Source organism: Epinephelus fuscoguttatus, linkage group LG8 (genome assembly GCF_011397635.1).
Source record: "Epinephelus fuscoguttatus linkage group LG8, E.fuscoguttatus.final_Chr_v1".
NCBI lineage: Eukaryota > Metazoa > Chordata > Actinopteri > Perciformes > Serranidae > Epinephelus > Epinephelus fuscoguttatus.
In genome coordinates this window covers 46,239,193-46,258,377 of record NC_064759.1, presented here as the reverse complement: position 1 = coordinate 46,258,377, position 19,185 = coordinate 46,239,193, and the positions used below count along the sequence as shown (strand labels likewise).

General features: G+C 40.7%; 1 protein-coding gene across 3 annotated transcripts in view; it reads right to left on the bottom strand.

The window, feature by feature from the left end:
* Positions 1 to 11,605, bottom strand: part of preb (prolactin regulatory element binding) — a 36,454-nt gene extending 24,849 nt beyond the window's left edge. For 2 of the 3 annotated variants that reach the window (XM_049583191.1, XM_049583193.1), the window contains exons 1-3: positions 11,421 to 11,605; positions 9,221 to 9,394; positions 3,490 to 3,688 (exon numbers count right to left, since the gene is read on the bottom strand). In XM_049583191.1, coding sequence (XP_049439148.1) covers positions 3,490 to 3,688; positions 9,221 to 9,355 — 334 coding nt within the window. In that variant the 5' untranslated portion in view covers positions 9,356 to 9,394; positions 11,421 to 11,605. The remainder of the gene's footprint in view (positions 1 to 3,489; positions 3,689 to 9,220; positions 9,395 to 11,420) is intronic. The other variant, XM_049583192.1, reaches the window with a different exon arrangement.
* Positions 11,606 to 19,185: the final 7,580 nt, after the last annotated feature.

Genomic DNA, 19,185 nt, shown 5'->3' with positions numbered 1-19,185 from the left:
AAGAACGACCTTCATCACTGGTACCACAATGACCCAATACTCAAAATTTCTTATGTATTTTTATGGAACCAATCAATTTTAAGTTTTTAATGGCTTTTTTTAGGATTTATTTAGTATTTTGGCTGTGACTGTACTAAAAGGGTTAGGGTTAGACAGATAGATAGATAGATAGACAGACAGACAGATAGATAGATAGATAGATAGATAGATAGATAGATAGATAGACGTATGTGTATATACATATATACACATAAACATATACATACACATATATACATACACATACACATATACACATATATATATATACAGTACAGGCCAAAAGTTTGGACGCACCTTCTCATTCAATGCGTTTTCTTTATTTTCATGACTATTTACATTGTAGATTCTCACTGAAGGCATCAAAACTATGAATGAACACATGTGGAGTTATGTACTTAACAAAAAAAGGTGAAATAACTGAAAACATGTTTTATATTCTAGTTTCTTCAAAATAGCCACCCTTTGCTCTGATTACTGCTTTGCACACTCTTGGCATTCTCTCCATGAGCTTCAAGAGGTAGTCACCTGAAATGGTTTTCCAACAGTCTTGAAGGAGTTCCCAGAGGTGTTTAGCACTTGTTGGCCCCTTTGCCTTCACTCTGCGGTCCAGCTCACCCCAAACCATCTCGATTGGGTTCAGGTCCGGTGACTGTGGAGGCCAGGTCATCTGCCGCAGCACTCCATCACTCTCCTTCTTGGTCAAATAGCCCTTACACAGCCTGGAGGTGTGTTTGGGGTCATTGTCCTGTTGAAAAATAAATGATCGTCCAACTAAAGCAAACCGGATGGGATGGCATGTCGCTGCAGGATGCTGTGGTAGCCATGCTGGTTCAGTATGCCTTCAATTTTGAATAAATCCCCAACAGTGTCACCAGCAAAACACCCCCACACCATCACACCTCCTCCTCCATGCTTCACAGTGGGAACCAGGCATGTGGAATCCATCCGTTCACCTTTTCTGCGTCTCACAAAGACACGGGTTGGAACCAAAGATCTCAAATTTGGACTCATCAGACCAAAGCACAGATTTCCACTGGTCTAATGTCCATTCCTTGTGTTTCTTGGCCCAAACAAATCTCTTCTGCTTGTTGCCTCTCCTTAGCAGTGGTTTCCTAGCAGCTATTTGACCATGAAGGCCTGATTCGCAGTCTCCTCTTAACAGTTGTTCTAGAGATGGGTCTGCTGCTAGAACTCTGTGTGGCATTCATCTGGTCTCTGATCTGAGCTGCTGTTAACTTGCGATTTCTGAGGCTGGTGACTCGGATGAACTTATCCTCAGAAGCAGAGGTGACTCTTGGTCTTCCTTTCCTGGGTCGGTCCTCATGTGTGCCAGTTTCGTTGTAGCGCTTGATGGTTTTTGCGACTCCGCTTGGGGACACATTTAAAGTTTTTGCAATTTTCCGGACTGACTGACCTTCATTTCTTAAAGTAATGATGGCCACTCGTTTTTCTTTAGTTAGCTGATTGGTTCTTGCCATAATATGAATTTTAACAGTTGTCCAATAGGGCTGTCGGCTGTGTATTAACCTGACTTCTGCACAACACAACTGATGGTCCCAACCCCATTGATAAAGCAAGAAATTCCACTAATTAACCCTGATAAGGCACACCTGTGAAGTGGAAACCATTTCAGGTGACTACCTCTTGAAGCTCATGGAGAGAATGCCAAGAGTGTGCAAAGCAGTAATGTCCAAACTTTTGGCCTGTACTGTACATATATATACACACATATATATATATATATATATATATATATATATATATATACACATATTTATTTATACAACAGTTAGCTCCGGCCCTGCAATCTGATTGGTCGAGAGACAGTAAAACCGTCATGATATTGGAGTACAACATCACGGTTATTTCAATGTGTATGTATCACTCCGCCTCACAGCTGATTGCAATCAACAATCAAATCAAAACTGACGGTTAGTGTCAGTTAGGTCAGCAGTTGTGTTGTAGGCTAATTAATGTCAAACAGCCAAAAATATGGATTTATTTCCTAAAATAATTGAACTATGAATGGTCATCAAAGGAAGATGAGGGAGAGGAGAAGCTGAATCCATCCACATCCAGGTTTGTCAGTGTTTCATCAGCGGAGCTCAATGATTTGGAGAAAAGCAACATACTGTCAGATCAGAAGGCAGAGTCGGCTGTGCCTGTGAAGCGACAGTCCACCATGCAGTCACCAGAGACTTATTTCACCGGCTGCACAATTAATGGAAACGTGCAGACAAATGTGTATAAAGAGTCAGTGCCTGGCGCACCATGTCTGCGTTACATAGCACCGGTGACGGTTGTCCTCATTTTTCAACATTTCTTAATCAGCCTTGCTTATTTAACTGCTGAACTGTTGTATAAAAGCAATATCGGCCTCGTGCCTACGACCGAATCACAGCCGTGACGATATCACAGTACAACATCACTCCCTCTTGTGTGATATTGCTTAAATATATATTTATACATGTATATATATACATATATATGTGTGTGTGCGTGTGTGTGTGTGTGTGTGTGTATATATATATATATATATATATACACACACACACACACACGCACACACACATATATGTATATATCTATACATATATGTGTGCGCGCGTGTGTGTGTACTTTTCAAATTGGTTGTTTTATGTAGTTATTGATGTAATCAGGTGTCTCGTGAAAATGAGATCTCAATATGAGACGGTCAAATAAAGGTTTTTATTCATTTTTTATTTTTTTTATTTATATTATCTGAAGCCTAAGTTCCCGATCTTTGCTGCGCAACAATTTTGTGTGAAAGGAATTAAAGGGCTGTCACATATAGACGCCTTTCCCAAATATAGGCCCGTTGATTTCAGTGATTTAAGCAAATAAAAGCCCGGGCTATCCATTGAAGTTTTGAGGTATATACAGTCCTGGACAAAATATTGGCACCACCATGCACTACAGACCTGTTTCCTATTGAAAATGTAAGGAGCATTATGAAGCACAAATCACGACAACAGAGACCCCAGACTGTTGAACAACTGAAGTCGTATATCAAGCAAGAATGGGAAAAAACTTCAACAATTTGTGTCCTCAGCTCCCAAACACTTGAGTGTTGTTTAAAGAAAATGTGATGTTACACAGTGGTAAAATTGATCCTGTCTTAACTTTTGTGAAACTTGTTGCAGCTATTAAATTCAGAATGTATGTATATTTACAAAAAACAAAGTTTATCAGTTTGAACATTAAATGTCTTGTCTTTGGACTGTATTCAACTGAATACAGGTCAGGAAGGTCATTCTCTATTTCTATTTACATTTTACACACTGTCCCAACTCTTTTGGAATTGGGGTTCTACCTGCAATCAACAAATGAATCACACATCAAATAAGAGCAACACATACATAGCATATTCTTTGATGTCCTTTTTAAGACAGCAGGTATATTTCAGATTGCAGCAGTGAGCCTCACCATCTGTAGCAGAAGCTTTGCCTTCCTCTTTCTGTGTGCAGTGCTTAAACCTCATCAGACTGCAGGTCCCGTCCTGTCCTGCAGCAATCACACCATTACCCACAGCCATGTTCATGGTTGCTCGTGTGTCAGTATCATGAGTGTGAAGGAGAGTGGCACTATACTGGTGTTCTCCAACCAGCTGTAGATCCAGGAAGTGCTGAAACACACAGTCATGAGTCTGCTACTGCTGCTGATTTACATACTCTCATTGTCTGTTTAAACCTGGTATTAACATGCATCTCACTGATCCAAACACAAGAGGACAGAAGAGACACATGGCCCTTCACACTTGTGTCTATCATGCGTCTCCAGCAGACCACTTATGTTTGCATTTGTTACTGCCTCTGTCACCAATGTAAGAAGGTCAAAGGGCCCTGCACACAGTTGCTACATCCACACGCTCAGGACGCCTTAGTGTTTGTACTGCTAAAGATACATAGTCAATGCGTGCCTCTGCAAGTGGTTTGAGTGATGAGATCATAATGTGTCTACATGGTCATTTACACTAGGGGTGGGCGATATGACCCTAAAATAATACCACGATATTTCAGGGTATTTTTGTGATAATGATCTTCTTGACAATATGACAAGTACTAGAAAAATATTTTATCAACTTAAGAACAAAAAATAATTATTCAAATATTCAGTAAAAACTAGGGGTGTGGGGCATCGGTAGAATAGTGGATAGTGCCGGTGCCCCATGTACAGAGGCACCTGCCTCGCTGCAGCCGCCGCAGGTTTGATTCCAGCCTGCAGCCCTTTGCTGCGTGTCACCCTCCACTCTCTCTCTCTCCCCGTTTCACACACCATCCTGTCTATTAAAGGCAAAAGCCCATAAAAATAATCTTAAAAAACAAAAAAAAAACTAAGGGTGTAACGATCCATTGATCTGGATCAATGTATCGATTTAATGATCAACGGTCGATGCAAAGTGAAAACATCGATACATATGGTCACCTTTAGCATAGGCTTTTATTTTGAAAGTCTGAGTCACTGTCAAACAGCGGCAGGCAGATGGCAAGCAGCCTAGAGAAAGACGATGGGGATAACATTATTTACTTGGGAATAAATCAGTAACCCTTCCAAGGGATTACTAAAGTACTATCTAATCTAATCTAAAACACAACATAACGTTACTTGCCTGGACGAGTGTCTCATTCCACTAGCTCTTGCTTTAGCAACATTAGCTGCTCTGTTTTAACAATGTTCGGCTGAAAAACTGTGCATACTGAAATTCAACCAAGGTGTTCTGTCGCGAGACGCAGTGACTTAAACCACCGTTGAGCAAGAAAAATAATAACACTGCATGTAATTTGTTAGGCTGTGAGTAGAGAAAAAATGTCTGCTAGAAACTAGGTTGATTTATACAGTGTAAACATGCTTAAGCAAATGATGAGGGATTAGCAAAAAAAATTGCTTTGTCCATGAACCTCGACAGTTGTTACTGAGCTGAATGTTGTACTGTTGTTGAATGATCTTGTTTTTAATTTGTTTTATGGCTGTTTGAGGAAGTTTTCCTTTAGGGCTTTAAGCCAGATATTCCTGAAGTTTTATGAAAAAGATGATGGTTTGGGTTCAAATGAAAAGATTTCTTCCAGAAAGCCCTGAAGGTTAACTTATCCCATTTGCCGTTTATTTGAGTTGGTGGAATCAGTTTAAAGTAAACTTTACTGTTCTTATTGTTTATGTGTTGTTTATGTGTTTTATGGCCAAAAGTAAAAAAGAAAGTGGCGGCAGCGTCTTCTGTAACAGACTGTGTTAAATGGGCATTTAATATCGCCTAATATCGATCGCAGACCCCGAAAGCCCAGCATACACTGTACGATTTTTAAAATCTTGCTGTTAATACCAGCTCACACTGTACGAGTGAATCGTCTGCAATGTGCAGTCAAAGCTCACGATTTATGTGCTCACACTGTACGTTCCGATCATCAAGCACGATCAGAGAGCTCACACTGTACAGGTGAAAACGGCTCATCGGCCCCTGCTGACTGTCCTGCCCGTTGACAGCTGTCAATAAAGATACATTTGAAAACTCCGATTTGTTCCGGAAGTGCCGTTGTTGTCAACGAAGCAGGACAAGTGGTTTCCTTTGATGATTTGCGCTATATTGTGTGCCGAAACGTCCAAAAAGAAGAGGCGTTGGCGCATATGGACTCGCAGATGGCTTGAGAGACGTGGACAGTATGGGTTGTCCATTTTACAACGAGAGTTAGAGGTAAGCCAGCTACAGCCGGGTGCACTCTGTGTGTGTGTGTGTGTGTGTGTGTGTATGTGTGTGTGTGTGCTGTACCTCGTCTAGCGCGCTTGTATGTTTGTTGCGCTTGCTTGAAAATGAGAGCAGAAAAAACTTACCAGGCAGCTGAAGAATACTGGCTATCTCCTGCTAGCATTTCTCTTGTTGATAGCGGTCGTGATAGGTGGAAGAAGAAACGTCGAACAGGCACTCATACTGTTGCCACGGCTCAACCAACCTGGCCTCCATATTTACAGTCCACCAACGCGTCGCTATGGTGATCTTGACGTTGGCGAATCGGCTCATGGCTCTGCTTCAACTGTGCGAATGTCTGTGCCGGCTGACCAAAATTTCTGACATGTCAGAAATTCATCCGACCGTCCGACCGTGGTTCTGGAACAGCCCTCGCCCCCCCCCGTACACTGCACGGCAAAAGACGCACAACGAAAATCACACAGCGGAAATCCGGCCCGAGCATCAGCAGGTTGTGCATCTCAAAAATCAGGTCAAATCTGGTCAAAAATCGTACAGTGTATGCTGGGCTTTAATCGTATCAACTCAAAATCGTATCGTGGCAGACTTTGTAACATTGGAAGATATTGTATTGTTGTCCAAAGAATCAATATAATATCATAGCGTGAAGAAACTGGCGATTTACTCCCCTAGTAAAAACTAAAGAAAAATTATCTCTCTTATCTTTAGTTTGTGAACAGTAGCTCAGAGTTATTCTGTTTAGATAGACAGATAGATAGATAGATAGATAGATAGATAGATAGATAGATAGATAGATAGATAGACGTATGTGTATATACATATATACACATAAACATATACATACACATATATACATACACATACACATATACACATATATATATATACAGTACAGGCCAAAAGTTTGGACACACCTTCTCATTCAATGCATTTTCTTTATTTTCATGACTATTTACATTGTAGATTCTCACTGAAGGCATCAAAACTATGAATGAACACATGTGGAGTTATGTACTTAACAAAAAAAGGTGAAATAACTGAAAACATGTTTCATATTCTAGTTTCTTCAAAATAGCCACCCTTTGCTCTGATTACTGCTTTGCACACTCTTGGCATTCTCTCCATGAGCTTCAAGAGGTAGTCACCTGAAATGGTTTCCACTTCACAGGTGTGCCTTATCAGGCTTAATTAGTGGAATTTCTTGCTTTATCAATGGGGTTGGGACCATCAGTTGTGTTGTGCAGAAGTCAGGTTAATACACAGCCGACAGCCCTATTGGACAACTGTTAAAATTCATATTATGGCAAGAACCAATCAGCTAACTAAAGAAAACGAGTGGCCATCATTACTTTAAGAAATGAAGGTCAGTCAGTCGAAAATTGCAAAACTTTAAATGTGTCCCCAAGTGGAGTCGTAAAAACCATCAAGCGCTACAACGAAACTGGCACACATGAGGACCGACCCAGGAAAGGAAGACCAAGAGTCACCTCTGCTTCTGAGGATAAGTTCATCCGAGTCACCAGCCTCAGAAATCGCAAGTTAACAGCAGCTCAGATCAGAGACCAGATGAATGCCACACAGAGTTCTAGCAGCAGACCCATCTCTAGAACAACTGTTAAGAGGAGACTGCGCAAATCAGGCCTTCATGGTCAAATAGCTGCTAGGAAACCACTGCTAAGGAGAGGCAACAAGCAGAAGAGATTTGTTTGGGCCAAGAAACACAAGGAATGGACATTAGACCAGTGGAAATCTGTGCTTTGGTCTGATGAGTCCAAATTTGAGATCTTTGGTTCCAACCGCCGTGTCTTTGTGAGACGCAGAAAAGGTGAACGGATGGATTCCACATGCCTGGTTCCCACTGTGAAGCATGGAGGAGGAGGTGTGATGGTGTGGGGTGTTTTGCTGGTGACACTGTTGGGGATTTATTCAAAATTGAAGGCACACTGAACCAGCATGGCTACCACAGCATCCTGCAGCGACATGCCATCCCATCCGGTTTGCGTTTAGTTGGACGATCATTTATTTTTCAACAGGACAATGACCCCAAACACACCTCCAGGCTGTGTAAGGGCTATTTGACCAAGAAGGAGAGTGATGGAGTGCTGCGGCAGATGACCTGGCCTCCACAGTCACCGGACCTGAACCCAATCGAGATGGTTTGGGGTGAGCTGGACCGCAGAGTGAAGGCAAAGGGGCCAACAAGTGCTAAACACCTCTGGGAACTCCTTCAAGACTGTTGGAAAACCATTTCAGGTGACTACCTCTTGAAGCTCATGGAGAGAATGCCAAGAGTGTGCAAAGCAGTAATCAGAGCAAAGGGTGGCTATTTTGAAGAAACTAGAATATAAAACATGTTTTCAGTTATTTCACCTTTTTTTGTTAAGTACATAACTCCACATGTGTTCATTCATAGTTTTGATGCCTTCAGTGAGAATCTACAATGTAAATAGTCATGAAAATAAAGAAAACGCATTGAATGAGAAGGTGTGTCCAAACTTTTGGCCTGTACTGTACATATATATATATATATATATATATATATATATATGTACACACACACACACACACACACATATATACATATTTCCTTTTCTTTTCTTTTAGCAACATTCTAAATGACTATGTTTTGGGGTTTTTTCCACCAAGACCTTTATGCTCTGCCTCTCTCTCCTAAGTCGCTAAAAGAGTCTGAGAAGTCCAGGGTTCATAAAACATTCAGGACACCAGTTTATTCTACACTACTGAAGCTGCTCCTCTTTTTGGAAGTCGTTAATAATTTCATTTTGATCCATGCTTGTTGTTGCCGTGGGTAACAGTATGACATCAATCTGTCAGCAAGTTGAAATATTGCAAGTATCATGATATGAATTTTTCATATCTCATTAAAAATTCTACCAGTGTAATCATAAACGGTATGATATAGCACCCCTAATTTACACTTGGATCACCTAAGATTCAAGTTAATACCAGGTCTTAACAGGCTTACAATGCCTGTACTCCAGATTTCATTAAATACACTCAGAGTGAACATGTTCTCATATTGACAATGCAAGGTGAGTGACTTCATATATCGCTTTTCAATATATGTACACCTTCCTCTGTAGTATTCTATGGTGGCTCTGAAAACCCAGTGCTCTAAAGCTTAAGAGAACACATGCAACTAGACAAAAAATTAATAAAAAGCAAATAAGGAAATATGCATCACAAATTTGACAGCACATGCAGAGCAGTTGGAAAAAATGCTGCAAAGAGAAAGAAAATATCCATACAGAGAAACACCGCAAGAACAGAAAACTGAACCAAACACAGAATGTGTTGCCAAACAGATTAGGCTGTTTTGTTTTTTTCCTGTTTTCTTTTTTGGGCATTTGTTTGGCAGTGTTGCAGTGTGTTGCGCTTTCAGGGCCAGTATTCTATTAAACAGTTTTATCAGTATAACACTTGAGCCTCATTACTTACCACAGCATTCTTTATGCCTGTCTTGGAAGCCCCCCCTCCTCCTGCTGTGATCACAAGCCCTGTTTTAGGGTCCACTTTAATGGAGTATAAGGGAAACGGGGCTCTGTACAGATCGGGCACCCTCCTCTTCCCCATTGTTGTTGTGCAAGTCACTCACACCTCCTCATAAAACTACTGCATTCAGAACACAGAGAGAAAAGTGTTAGTTTATCGGTTACATCCTCTATCGTCCATCTGCAGTGAGCCTGCTAAACCCTGGAACAGGTGTGTCGCTTAAAGGCACATGAACAAGTTAAAACACACAGACATCCAGTTGGCTTGACAAAACCTCATAAGGTGGATTCATACTGGGTGCTTTAAGCAGACAGTCAATTGCTGACAACCATATCCTGTCACTTTAAGTACTACACAGAAACCAGTGACATGATGTATGTCTGTGGGTGAGAAAACACTGGCATTGGTCAATATCTTAAAAAAATTTAAAAAGATACAACAAGCTCAATGCAACTTTTTTAATAAGCTTGGTCCAACAATGATCCATAGAAAAGTTGGTAGCAATCAGACCTAAGGTTTAGGAGGAGATGCCAAAAATATATCTGACAAAAAAATTCAAAATGGTGAAATATTTACTCAGGCCAACTGTTTTTGTTCTTGAAGCTTTTTTGTAGAGCACATTGAGCTGGATTTGTGTGTCAAATAAAGTCATGTCAGTGTGAAATTTTGGGCAGATTAAAGCGCCCCCCTTGGGCCAATGGGGGTCATATCTCTTGAAAAGCATCTTGTCACAACTTCCAATAATTGTTAAAAATTGTATGTGTCTATGATGTACCATCTCACGGGAATTTGCAAAAACAAAAGGAACAAATAAAACTGCACTAAAACAACAGACTTTCAGCCCTTTAAGCTAGTACCCCTAATGCAGGAGAAGCCAACCTGCAGCTCCACAGCCACATGCAGCTCTTTGGCCCCTCTTCAGTGGCTCCCTGTGGCTTGGAAAAAAATAATATGGAAAATGAGTAATAGTAATTCTTTAACATTTCAGTTTTCAAATATCGTTGTTGTTGGCCTGAAGAAATTCTTAGATTCTCCAAATGTAAAAATGTGGCCACACCAACTAAAAAATATTTAAACATTTCGTCGACTAAAAAAGCATCACACATCTACAGTCTGGCACCTTTTCCTCTAAATTCTGCCAAATCTAAATAGCAGTGGCTAGTTCTGAGTTTCCCTAGTTAGGCCAGGTATAGATTCCAAATCCAAAAAAGAAAATGGCTTGATGGATAACAGGGAAATCAATAGTGCCTCGACAGACATGTTTACTTTCACTGCCAAAAATTAAAGCCCCAAATAATCATCAATTACCCACTGCAGAACAGCCACTTTATGGCCAAACATATTAACGAATGCTCATTTAGACCTATTAGTGCTGTTGACTGGCTAATTTCGACTTAATAGGCTGTGTTACCTTTATTATAAGGCACAAATGGGTTTTGCAGCACAAGACAGAATTATTTTTAATTCTGGTCAAAAATGGCTCCTCTGATAGTAAAGGTTGCTGACCCCTGGTCTAATGGATGCAAATATTAACATCTGAGTCACTGAACTTAAACTCATAACTAAGAAACTTTTTTTAATGAGATCGCTAAAATTTGGTGATTAGTTCCTTTTATAGAACCCTCGTGAGGACTGCTGTGATGCACTGTATCAGCTTTGCTTGGTGTTCTCTGGCAACCTAATAGCCTACACCAAAATTCCAGCCTTCTACAGTTTTATGAGCTTTGCTTTGCTTTTAACAATAGTTACGATGAAAGTGTGAGACTTGTCACTGTGTCTGTCTGCGCTGGATGTGTGTAGTGTATTGAAAGCAGATCGTCCAGTCTTGTCCTCTTTCTTTTGCAGCGCTTTAAGTGAAACGTCAGTCTTTTGAAATCGGCAGCATTTACCTGGGCTAACAAGGCTCAGCAGCTAACGTGAGTGCTGTTAGTGCCAGCGTAAGAGTAAACGAGATGTAAGATCTAGGCTATAAATAAAACATATTTCTGTTTTCAGCAATAACGTAAGAAAACTTCAGTTACCTTACAACTGCTAAGTGTAAATTAAAATTGATGTCAATATCGTTTAGTAGTACCTAATAGCTACAGTTAGCACTACCGTTACAGCCTGCTAGCTCTTGCGGCTGATTAAATTAGAAGTCCCCTACCTGTGAAATTGCCCTGGTTTGTCTTCCGTTCTTATTTAAGCGGATAGCTAAGTAAGTACCAAATCAGATGATTTCATAGTGGTCTATCAACGACAAAGGCTTGTGATGAAGAGGAAGTGCTGGGAGCTAGTGGCTACAGTGTACAGACAGCTCGACAGCTATTTCCCAACGTACACGTCAGCAGCGTAGCGGACGCTTTGTTCTGACGTCACCACAAAGCTTTCAAATTTCTATGCCAAAGTTAGGCTCGTTCAAGATGAACTGCGCCACGCCTGGAAAGTAGACGAGAACAGGCGGCCGCAGCGGGGGCGGTGACAAAAAGCCGCAGTGAAGTCGGACAGTTTCCCGATAGTTTCCAGCAGCATTCAGTCCGTCCAGGAAGTCACAGACACACTTAAATCCTGTCTGGAATGATGTCAGTTCATTAAAAAAAGTGATCAGACCCATATATCAGTTTGTTTTCAGTCTCCAGTTGTTTTAATTATGATAGATAGCCTACATATTAAAATGCTTTACCTACAGGTGATCTGTCGTTTATGTTCATGGTTTATCCTCCATTTGATATGAATTCTCCTGTAAATCAGCATCATATGAGTTTGACCTGTCCCCTCAACTACACCGGCTGAATAAACTGTGTTTGACTATAAGGTTAATATTTTCAAAGGGAAAAACATACAAGACAACAGCTTTCATTAAAGATCAGTCAGATACAGTCAGGGCTTCACATCTGATGTTATTTTAAGAATCCTCACATCCCACTGACCACAAGTGTCTGTGTTGCTTAATACCTAGGCTAAATAATGAAACCATCCAATATTAATATAGTACAGTAGACTCTGTATAGTTTATGATGAATGTATTCAGTCTCTGACAACTAACCTTCACCATCAGTCACACAACATGTTTTCTGTTCACAGAATAAACCTTCAGATCAGACAAATACAATCTTAATCTCTAAAATTCAGCAAAAATGAGTAGTTTATCTAAAACGTCATCTGGTGGAGTCGACATCTGAATCAATCAGCTGTTAGATCAGGTGAGAGCCAGGCGGTGCAGTCGGTGGAGAGCAACTGCAGCGCCAGGCTCTAAAAACTGCGGCCGCCTCGCTCTCGGGGCTTTATCGCCATCCACTTCTGTAATACGTCAGAGCAAGTCGGGATGAAGTCGGACACAAAACTAACAAGCATGCATTGTGCGCCGGTTATCGAATCTGCGCACGCCTGGCTCATCTCGAAAGAACCTACTGTGTTTTTGCTGTTGCGATAAGTTTGCCTTTGCATTTGTCGAGAACAATATACACTTTGTCTTAGTATAAATTCCCCCTAATTTCTGTTTACAACAAATTTCCCAAGACCCACCATCACAAAGTACAGCTTATTCCTGACATTTGTCTGAAAAACCAATACAAAAACAATGAAGTCAGGGATAGATTACACAGACCGTAGAACAGCTGCATTATTGGGGTTAAAGTCCTGAAGGAGCAGGAACCTACTGAGTTTGTGCTGGTGTAAAATAATAATAATAAGAAGAAGAAACAAAGCAAATTAATGCCTAAAAACACAATACTGGAAAGGACACACCCCTCACACCACAACTCGGATTGACTTGAAGTTTGGCACACATATGCAGATCAATGTGTTCTACAAAAAGCCTCTTGGACCAGGTGTGGCATCTCATCACAACACAGGTGTGCCTTGGGATGGTCACAATAAAAGGGCACTCTGAAATGTGCAGTTTGATCACACATCACAATGACACAGATGTCCCAGGTTTTGAGGGAGCGTGTCATTGGCATGCTGACTGCAGGAATGTTGACTAGAGCTGTTGCCTGTGAGCTGAATGTTCATTTCACTATCACAGGTGCCTTTGGGTAGGTGTTTATAAGTTTTAACTTCTACCTACACCCTTTCAGTTACATTGATTATTGAAATGTACTGAAATAAACACCATTCATTCATTCATTCAATGTAATTTGCCTGAATTTGTCAGTACATCCAACCAGCTTCACAACTGCAGACCATGTGTATCCACACCGGCTCAGGACCTCTACATTCACCGTCACCTGTGAGATCATCTGAGACCAGCCACCTTAACAGCTCATGCAACAATGGGCTTGCACAACTAAAGAATTCCTGCACAAACTGTCAGAAATTGTCTCAGTAAAGCTCATCTCTGTGCTTGTCACTTCACGAGGGTCTTGACCTGATCACAGTTTATTGTACCGACTTGAGTGGGCAACTGCTCACCTTCAAAGGCATCTGGAAATTTGGAAGAGTGTCTATTCACAGATGAATCATGGTTTACACTATAGAGGCAAATGGTGTGGCGTCATGTGGGCAAGCGGTTTGCTAATGCCAACAATGTGAACAGAGTGCCCCAGGATGGCAGTGGGGTTATGGCATGGGCTGGTATAAGCTACAGACAACAAACTCAGGTGCATTTTATTGATGGCAGTTTAATGCCAGAAATAAGGTCCTGGGGACTCATTTATAAAGTTTGCTTACGCACAAAACGGGGCTTGAAAGTGGCGTACGCCTCTTACCACGCAAAGGTTGTGATTTATAAAAATAAACTTGGCGGGAGAATGTGCGCACCTGTAAGCAAACTCTGAGTCATGCGTGCGCACATTTTGGAGACACTGGGAAGTGGCGACGCACGAGGTGGGGAAGGGGATTCGGATTTTTATTGATGTCTCACACAAGTTTAATGTCACGCTATCATCAACGCAGCTGATGCTGTCAGCTGTGTCTGTGGGACTGCAGGGACGGTGCCATCTTGCGCAATTACGCACGAGGGTCACCGCAATTTATATGTTTATGGCAATTAGTCTTATCAGACTCCCGGCCTGAATTACAGCATGAACCAGTGATATTCCTGTCCCAAAATACAATTTGAAATACAATTCAAAGATTATAGTATAATAGGCAAACATGTTTCTTCATGCCGGTTTTGTCATGAACAGCACATGTTTAAGTAGGGCTGATGAAATGAGTGTAACGGTTGTGCGCTCACAGAGTGGACAATGAGACGTTAGAGGCAGTGCGGATTAAACAAGTATTTAGAAAGAATTTCAGTTCAGGATTTGAGTTGGATTTTACAAAGTTTTTATGAAACAATTAAAACTCACTCCAAGCGCAAAATTAGGCTGCTGGAGTTAATTTCAATGATAACGTGGATCTAAGGTGGATATAGCGTGCAGCGTCGTCGTATAGGGGGGAAAGGTGATGACAATTCTAAGGGCCCACAGCCCACTAGGGCCCACAAACAGCCCCCAGTAGCCTCTATGACTAAATTATTATGCATAGACTTAACTAATATATATTCATACTAATGAATCCGAGCTAAAACAAAGCCACAAAGTCACACAATATTTTAATTTTAATAATTTCAATAACCCCCTTGGCCCCTTCTTTAAAAATGGTTTAGTCCACACCACGGTTCGCTCTTCCTCATGGGAATTAACTGAGTGCGAGCAAGCTCCAGCAGGGAGTGAGGGAGATCAAATAGGCTAGGTGATGGCCCCCAAAAAACACAAATCTGGACACCAGAAAAGACTTGAGAAGGAGGCCAGAAGTAGGAGCAGCAGAGCAGGGGCCCAGGACATCAAACAATTTTTCTCTAAGAATGGTGAGAGTAAAACTACCGAGGGCGGCTGAAACGATTAGCCTACTTGTTCATTCATTTATTGTCTGTAACCTTACCTTTGACGGGGCGCAGGCTGGAGCCTACATTAGCTGTCTCATCGGGCCGGGCTAAACTCTGGACAAGTCACCAGTTCATTACAGAGCAACGATTCCTAGGTTATCCTCCCAGACATATATCATTTTCGACCTCTAGACGGTGCAATTAGCCCGGTGTTATTAAGCTGTTATAAAGTATGAATGAGAAATTATCATCCAATGATGCGTTTCATTTTTTGCATGTGTATGTCCGTGTGTGCGTGAGTGTGTGTATGAGTGTGTTTGTCTGTGTGTGTGTGTGTGTGTGTGTGTGTGTATTTTCCAAGTTTATGTCTAAAAACAAAGAATTTTTTTTGTTTTTCCATTATAGACAGGTTTGGCGTGACATATGATGATGGATTATCAAAGACTGGTGCCTGCCAAAAAATTTCAGAATTTTTTTTTTGAAACCATGTCTATACTTTTCTATTGGCAGCAGATAATAACACCTGCTGCCCTCCCGGGTCAAATTGACCCGGCTGTTTATAAAGCATAAATAATAAATGATGATCCAATGATGCCTTTCATTTTTTGCATGTGTGTGTCTGTGTGCGCGTGAGTGTGTGTATGAGTGTGTGTGTCTTTGTGTGTGTGTGTGTGTGTGTGTGTGTGTGTGTTTTATGAGTTTATGTCAAAAAACAAGCATTTTTTTTTTTTTTTTTCCATCAAAGACAGGTTTAGCATGACATATGATGATGGATTATCAAAGACTGGTACCTGTCAAAGTTTTTAATAACATTTTTTTTTGAAACCATGTCTATACTTTTCTAATGGCAGCAGATAATAACACCTGCTGCCCTCCCGGGTCAAATTGACCCGGTTTTATTTGGCTGTTTATAAAGCATAAATAATAAATTATCATCCAATGATGCGTTTCATTTTTTGCATGTGTATGTCTCTGTGTGTGTGAGAGTGAGAATGTGTATTTGTGTGTGTGTGTGTGTGTGTGTATTTTTGTGTGTGTATGTGTAAAAACGAGCATAAATTATGAATTATTTCATCTATAGATAGGTTAGATATAGGTTTAGAGTGACATATGTTGATGGATTATCAGAGACTGGTACATGTCAAAGATTTGTCAAAAAATTGCCTTGAAACCATTTTTATTTTTTGTATGGCAGCCAATAATGACATCTGCTGGTCAAATTGACCAGGCTTGATTTGGCTGTTTATAAAGCATAATGAGTTCGTCATTGTCCAATTATTTGTTCCGTTTTTTGCATGTGTGTATGTGTAGTGTGTGTGTGTGTTCAGGGAGACGTGTGGTGGTGGTGGTGGTGATGGTGGTGTGTGTGTGTGTGTGTGTGTGTGAGTATACGTGTGTGTGTGTGTTGTCAGGAAGGTATGTTTATCATGTAACCTACAGTTGTTTCTAAAATTGACTCACCTGTAGTTTGAAGTTGTGCTTCAAAGTGTGTGTGTGTGTGTGTGTGTAGGTGTGTGCATGTGTATGGTTGTGTGTGCTAGTGTGTGTGTGTGTGTGTGTTGGAATGCATGTGTGTGTGTGTGTGTGTGTGTGTGTGTTTTCTCTGGGAGCTTTGATTCATCATGTAGGCAAAAGTTATTTTTGAAAGTTTACTCACCTGTAGTTTGAATTTGTGCTTTGAATTGTGCATGTGTGTGTTTGTGTGTGCATGCTAGCATGTGTGTGTGTGTGTGTGTGTGTGTGTGTGTGTGTGTGTGTGTGTGTGTGTGTGTGGGGGGGGGTGTTCTTTGGGAGCTTTGATTCATTATGTAGGCAAAAGTTATTTCTGAAATTTAGTATCACATTTGTAGTGTGAAGTCATGCTTTGAAGTGTGTGCGTGTGTGTGTGTAAGCGAAGTGGAAGTGTGTGTGTGCGTGTGTGTGTGTGGTTTGTGTGTGTGCCTGTCTTTGTGTGTATGTGTGTGTGTGTGTGTGTGTGTGTTGTGTGGTAGCTCTGATTCATTTTGTAGGCAAACATTGTTTTTGTAATTTAGTTTACAGACCTGTGGTTTGAAGTTGTGCATTGAAGTGTGTGTGTGTGTGTGTGTGTGCCTCTGTGTGTTGTCTTGAAGGTCTGAGTCATTATGGAGGCAAAATTTATTTTGAAATTTTGTTTACACACAAGTTGTGTTTTGTAGTTGGGTGTCTGTGTGTGTGTGTGTGTGAGTTTGTGATGTGTGTGTGTGCCTATGTGTGTCTGTGATGGTCTGTAAATGTGTATATGTGTGTGTAGGTGTGTGTATTTGTCGCCATCTGCTGGAATGTGACCCATTTTACAACCGGGTCAAATTGACCCGGGAAGGCTATAGGTGTTACACTTTCAGTGGAACACCCATAATTCAATCAAAAGTTGTGGTAATAAATTATATTTGTAATGGGCATGACAGGCCCAGGATATGTAATTTTGGTGCATGTAGATGAAAAAACACCACTTTTATGATTAAGCGAATATTTTTTTCGGGTCAAAAAGACCCGAAGATCACAGCAGGGCTAGTGTAGCTGGCTAACTCAACATTACTAATTTGGAGGCTACTACAGTGGACTGTGTGTTTCACACATATCACTGTCGGACAGTGCTCCACAGTATGCACCCACTCAGAGGCTGCATTGAATTGTATTATGACGCATTCAAGTTCTACTCAGTAATTATGAGCATCATGTGAAGGTCAATTACGTTATCATGATGTGTTCAAATGTGGTCTTGTAAAAATGTGTTATTGGTGGGACGTTTGAATAGCCTAAATACAAAAAAGTTAAATGTTCAAAGATCTGTTGTTGTTGTTTGTTTTCATATCAATATAAAATAAAAGACACCATAATAGCTGACAGCAACAAAGTAAAAAGACCATTTAGAATTTTGGACAGTTTACAATGACTTTTGAATGGTTTAAAAATATTTTTTGCCTGGCAAAGTGAAGCTGTCTGCCTAGAGCTATGGTACTAAGAAGCCCATTTAGATTTTGTGTATTCCAAGACTAGGTTAGTTCTGCAACAGTTTTTCCATGAAACATAACATTTAATGTTTACAATATATATTGTAATATATAATGGAACAATAAACCTTTATGCTCTGCTGCGCCAGAATCAGCAGTGGCTGCTTCGTCTGAGTTTGACCCTGCAGCAGACCCTCACCCCCAGCAGTCCAATGAAATAGCCTTGCTAGACTTTCAATTGAAAGTCAGCTAAGCCGACAGTTGGACTTCAAAGACCTCATCAGTGACTTTGCCAACAAAAAGGCCCGGCATTGGGCTTTCTGATCAGACTGACAGTGAACAAACAAGCCAGTTTAAACCTAAATTGAGATTAGATGAGGCTTGTTTTTGTTTTTGATATTTATTTTACAACAACGTATTTCATGTGCTGTTTGTTTTACTTGCACATTTAAGTTGAATGCTACATATCTACCTTGGGCTCCACCTTGTGGACTATCTTGAGCCAGGACACTTTGTTTTTTTTGCATATCAGTGCTTTATTGTTACAATAAAATACCTACTACCTATTTGTTGAGTGGTTAATTGAAAATGTATTTGCAATCAGAGGTGTAATAACGTGTTGCAAATCAGAGAAATGGGAATAAGACAACTAATAATACATAATTTACATAATAATACTCCGACTTGTTGAGGGGTTAATCGTAAAAAAGAAAACAAATTGGGTGTATTACACCAGGCACCGTCAAAAACACTGAAAAACAGAAAAATGAAGAAAAACATCATAATACACAGTTGTAAAAAAAGTGGCAATGAATGGGGTACAGGGGCCCACACCGATATTCTTTCAGGGGCCCCAGAATTCCTAGCAACTGCCCTGAGTGTGCGTGCGCACGGTTTTATAAATCAGATTATTTTTTGGCGCACGCCATTTTCAGCTTTTGGGTGCACGTCAACTTTTAGTATGAATCCTAAGCACTCTTTTATAAATGAGGCCCCTGGTTGTTAAAAACGGAATTTCCCCTTTAAATGCACAGAGATACAGTGACAAGATCCTGAGAGCCATTGTCATGACATTCATCCACCACCATGACCTCATGTTGCAGCATGAAAAAGCACTGCCCCATGCTGCAAGGATCTGTACACAACTC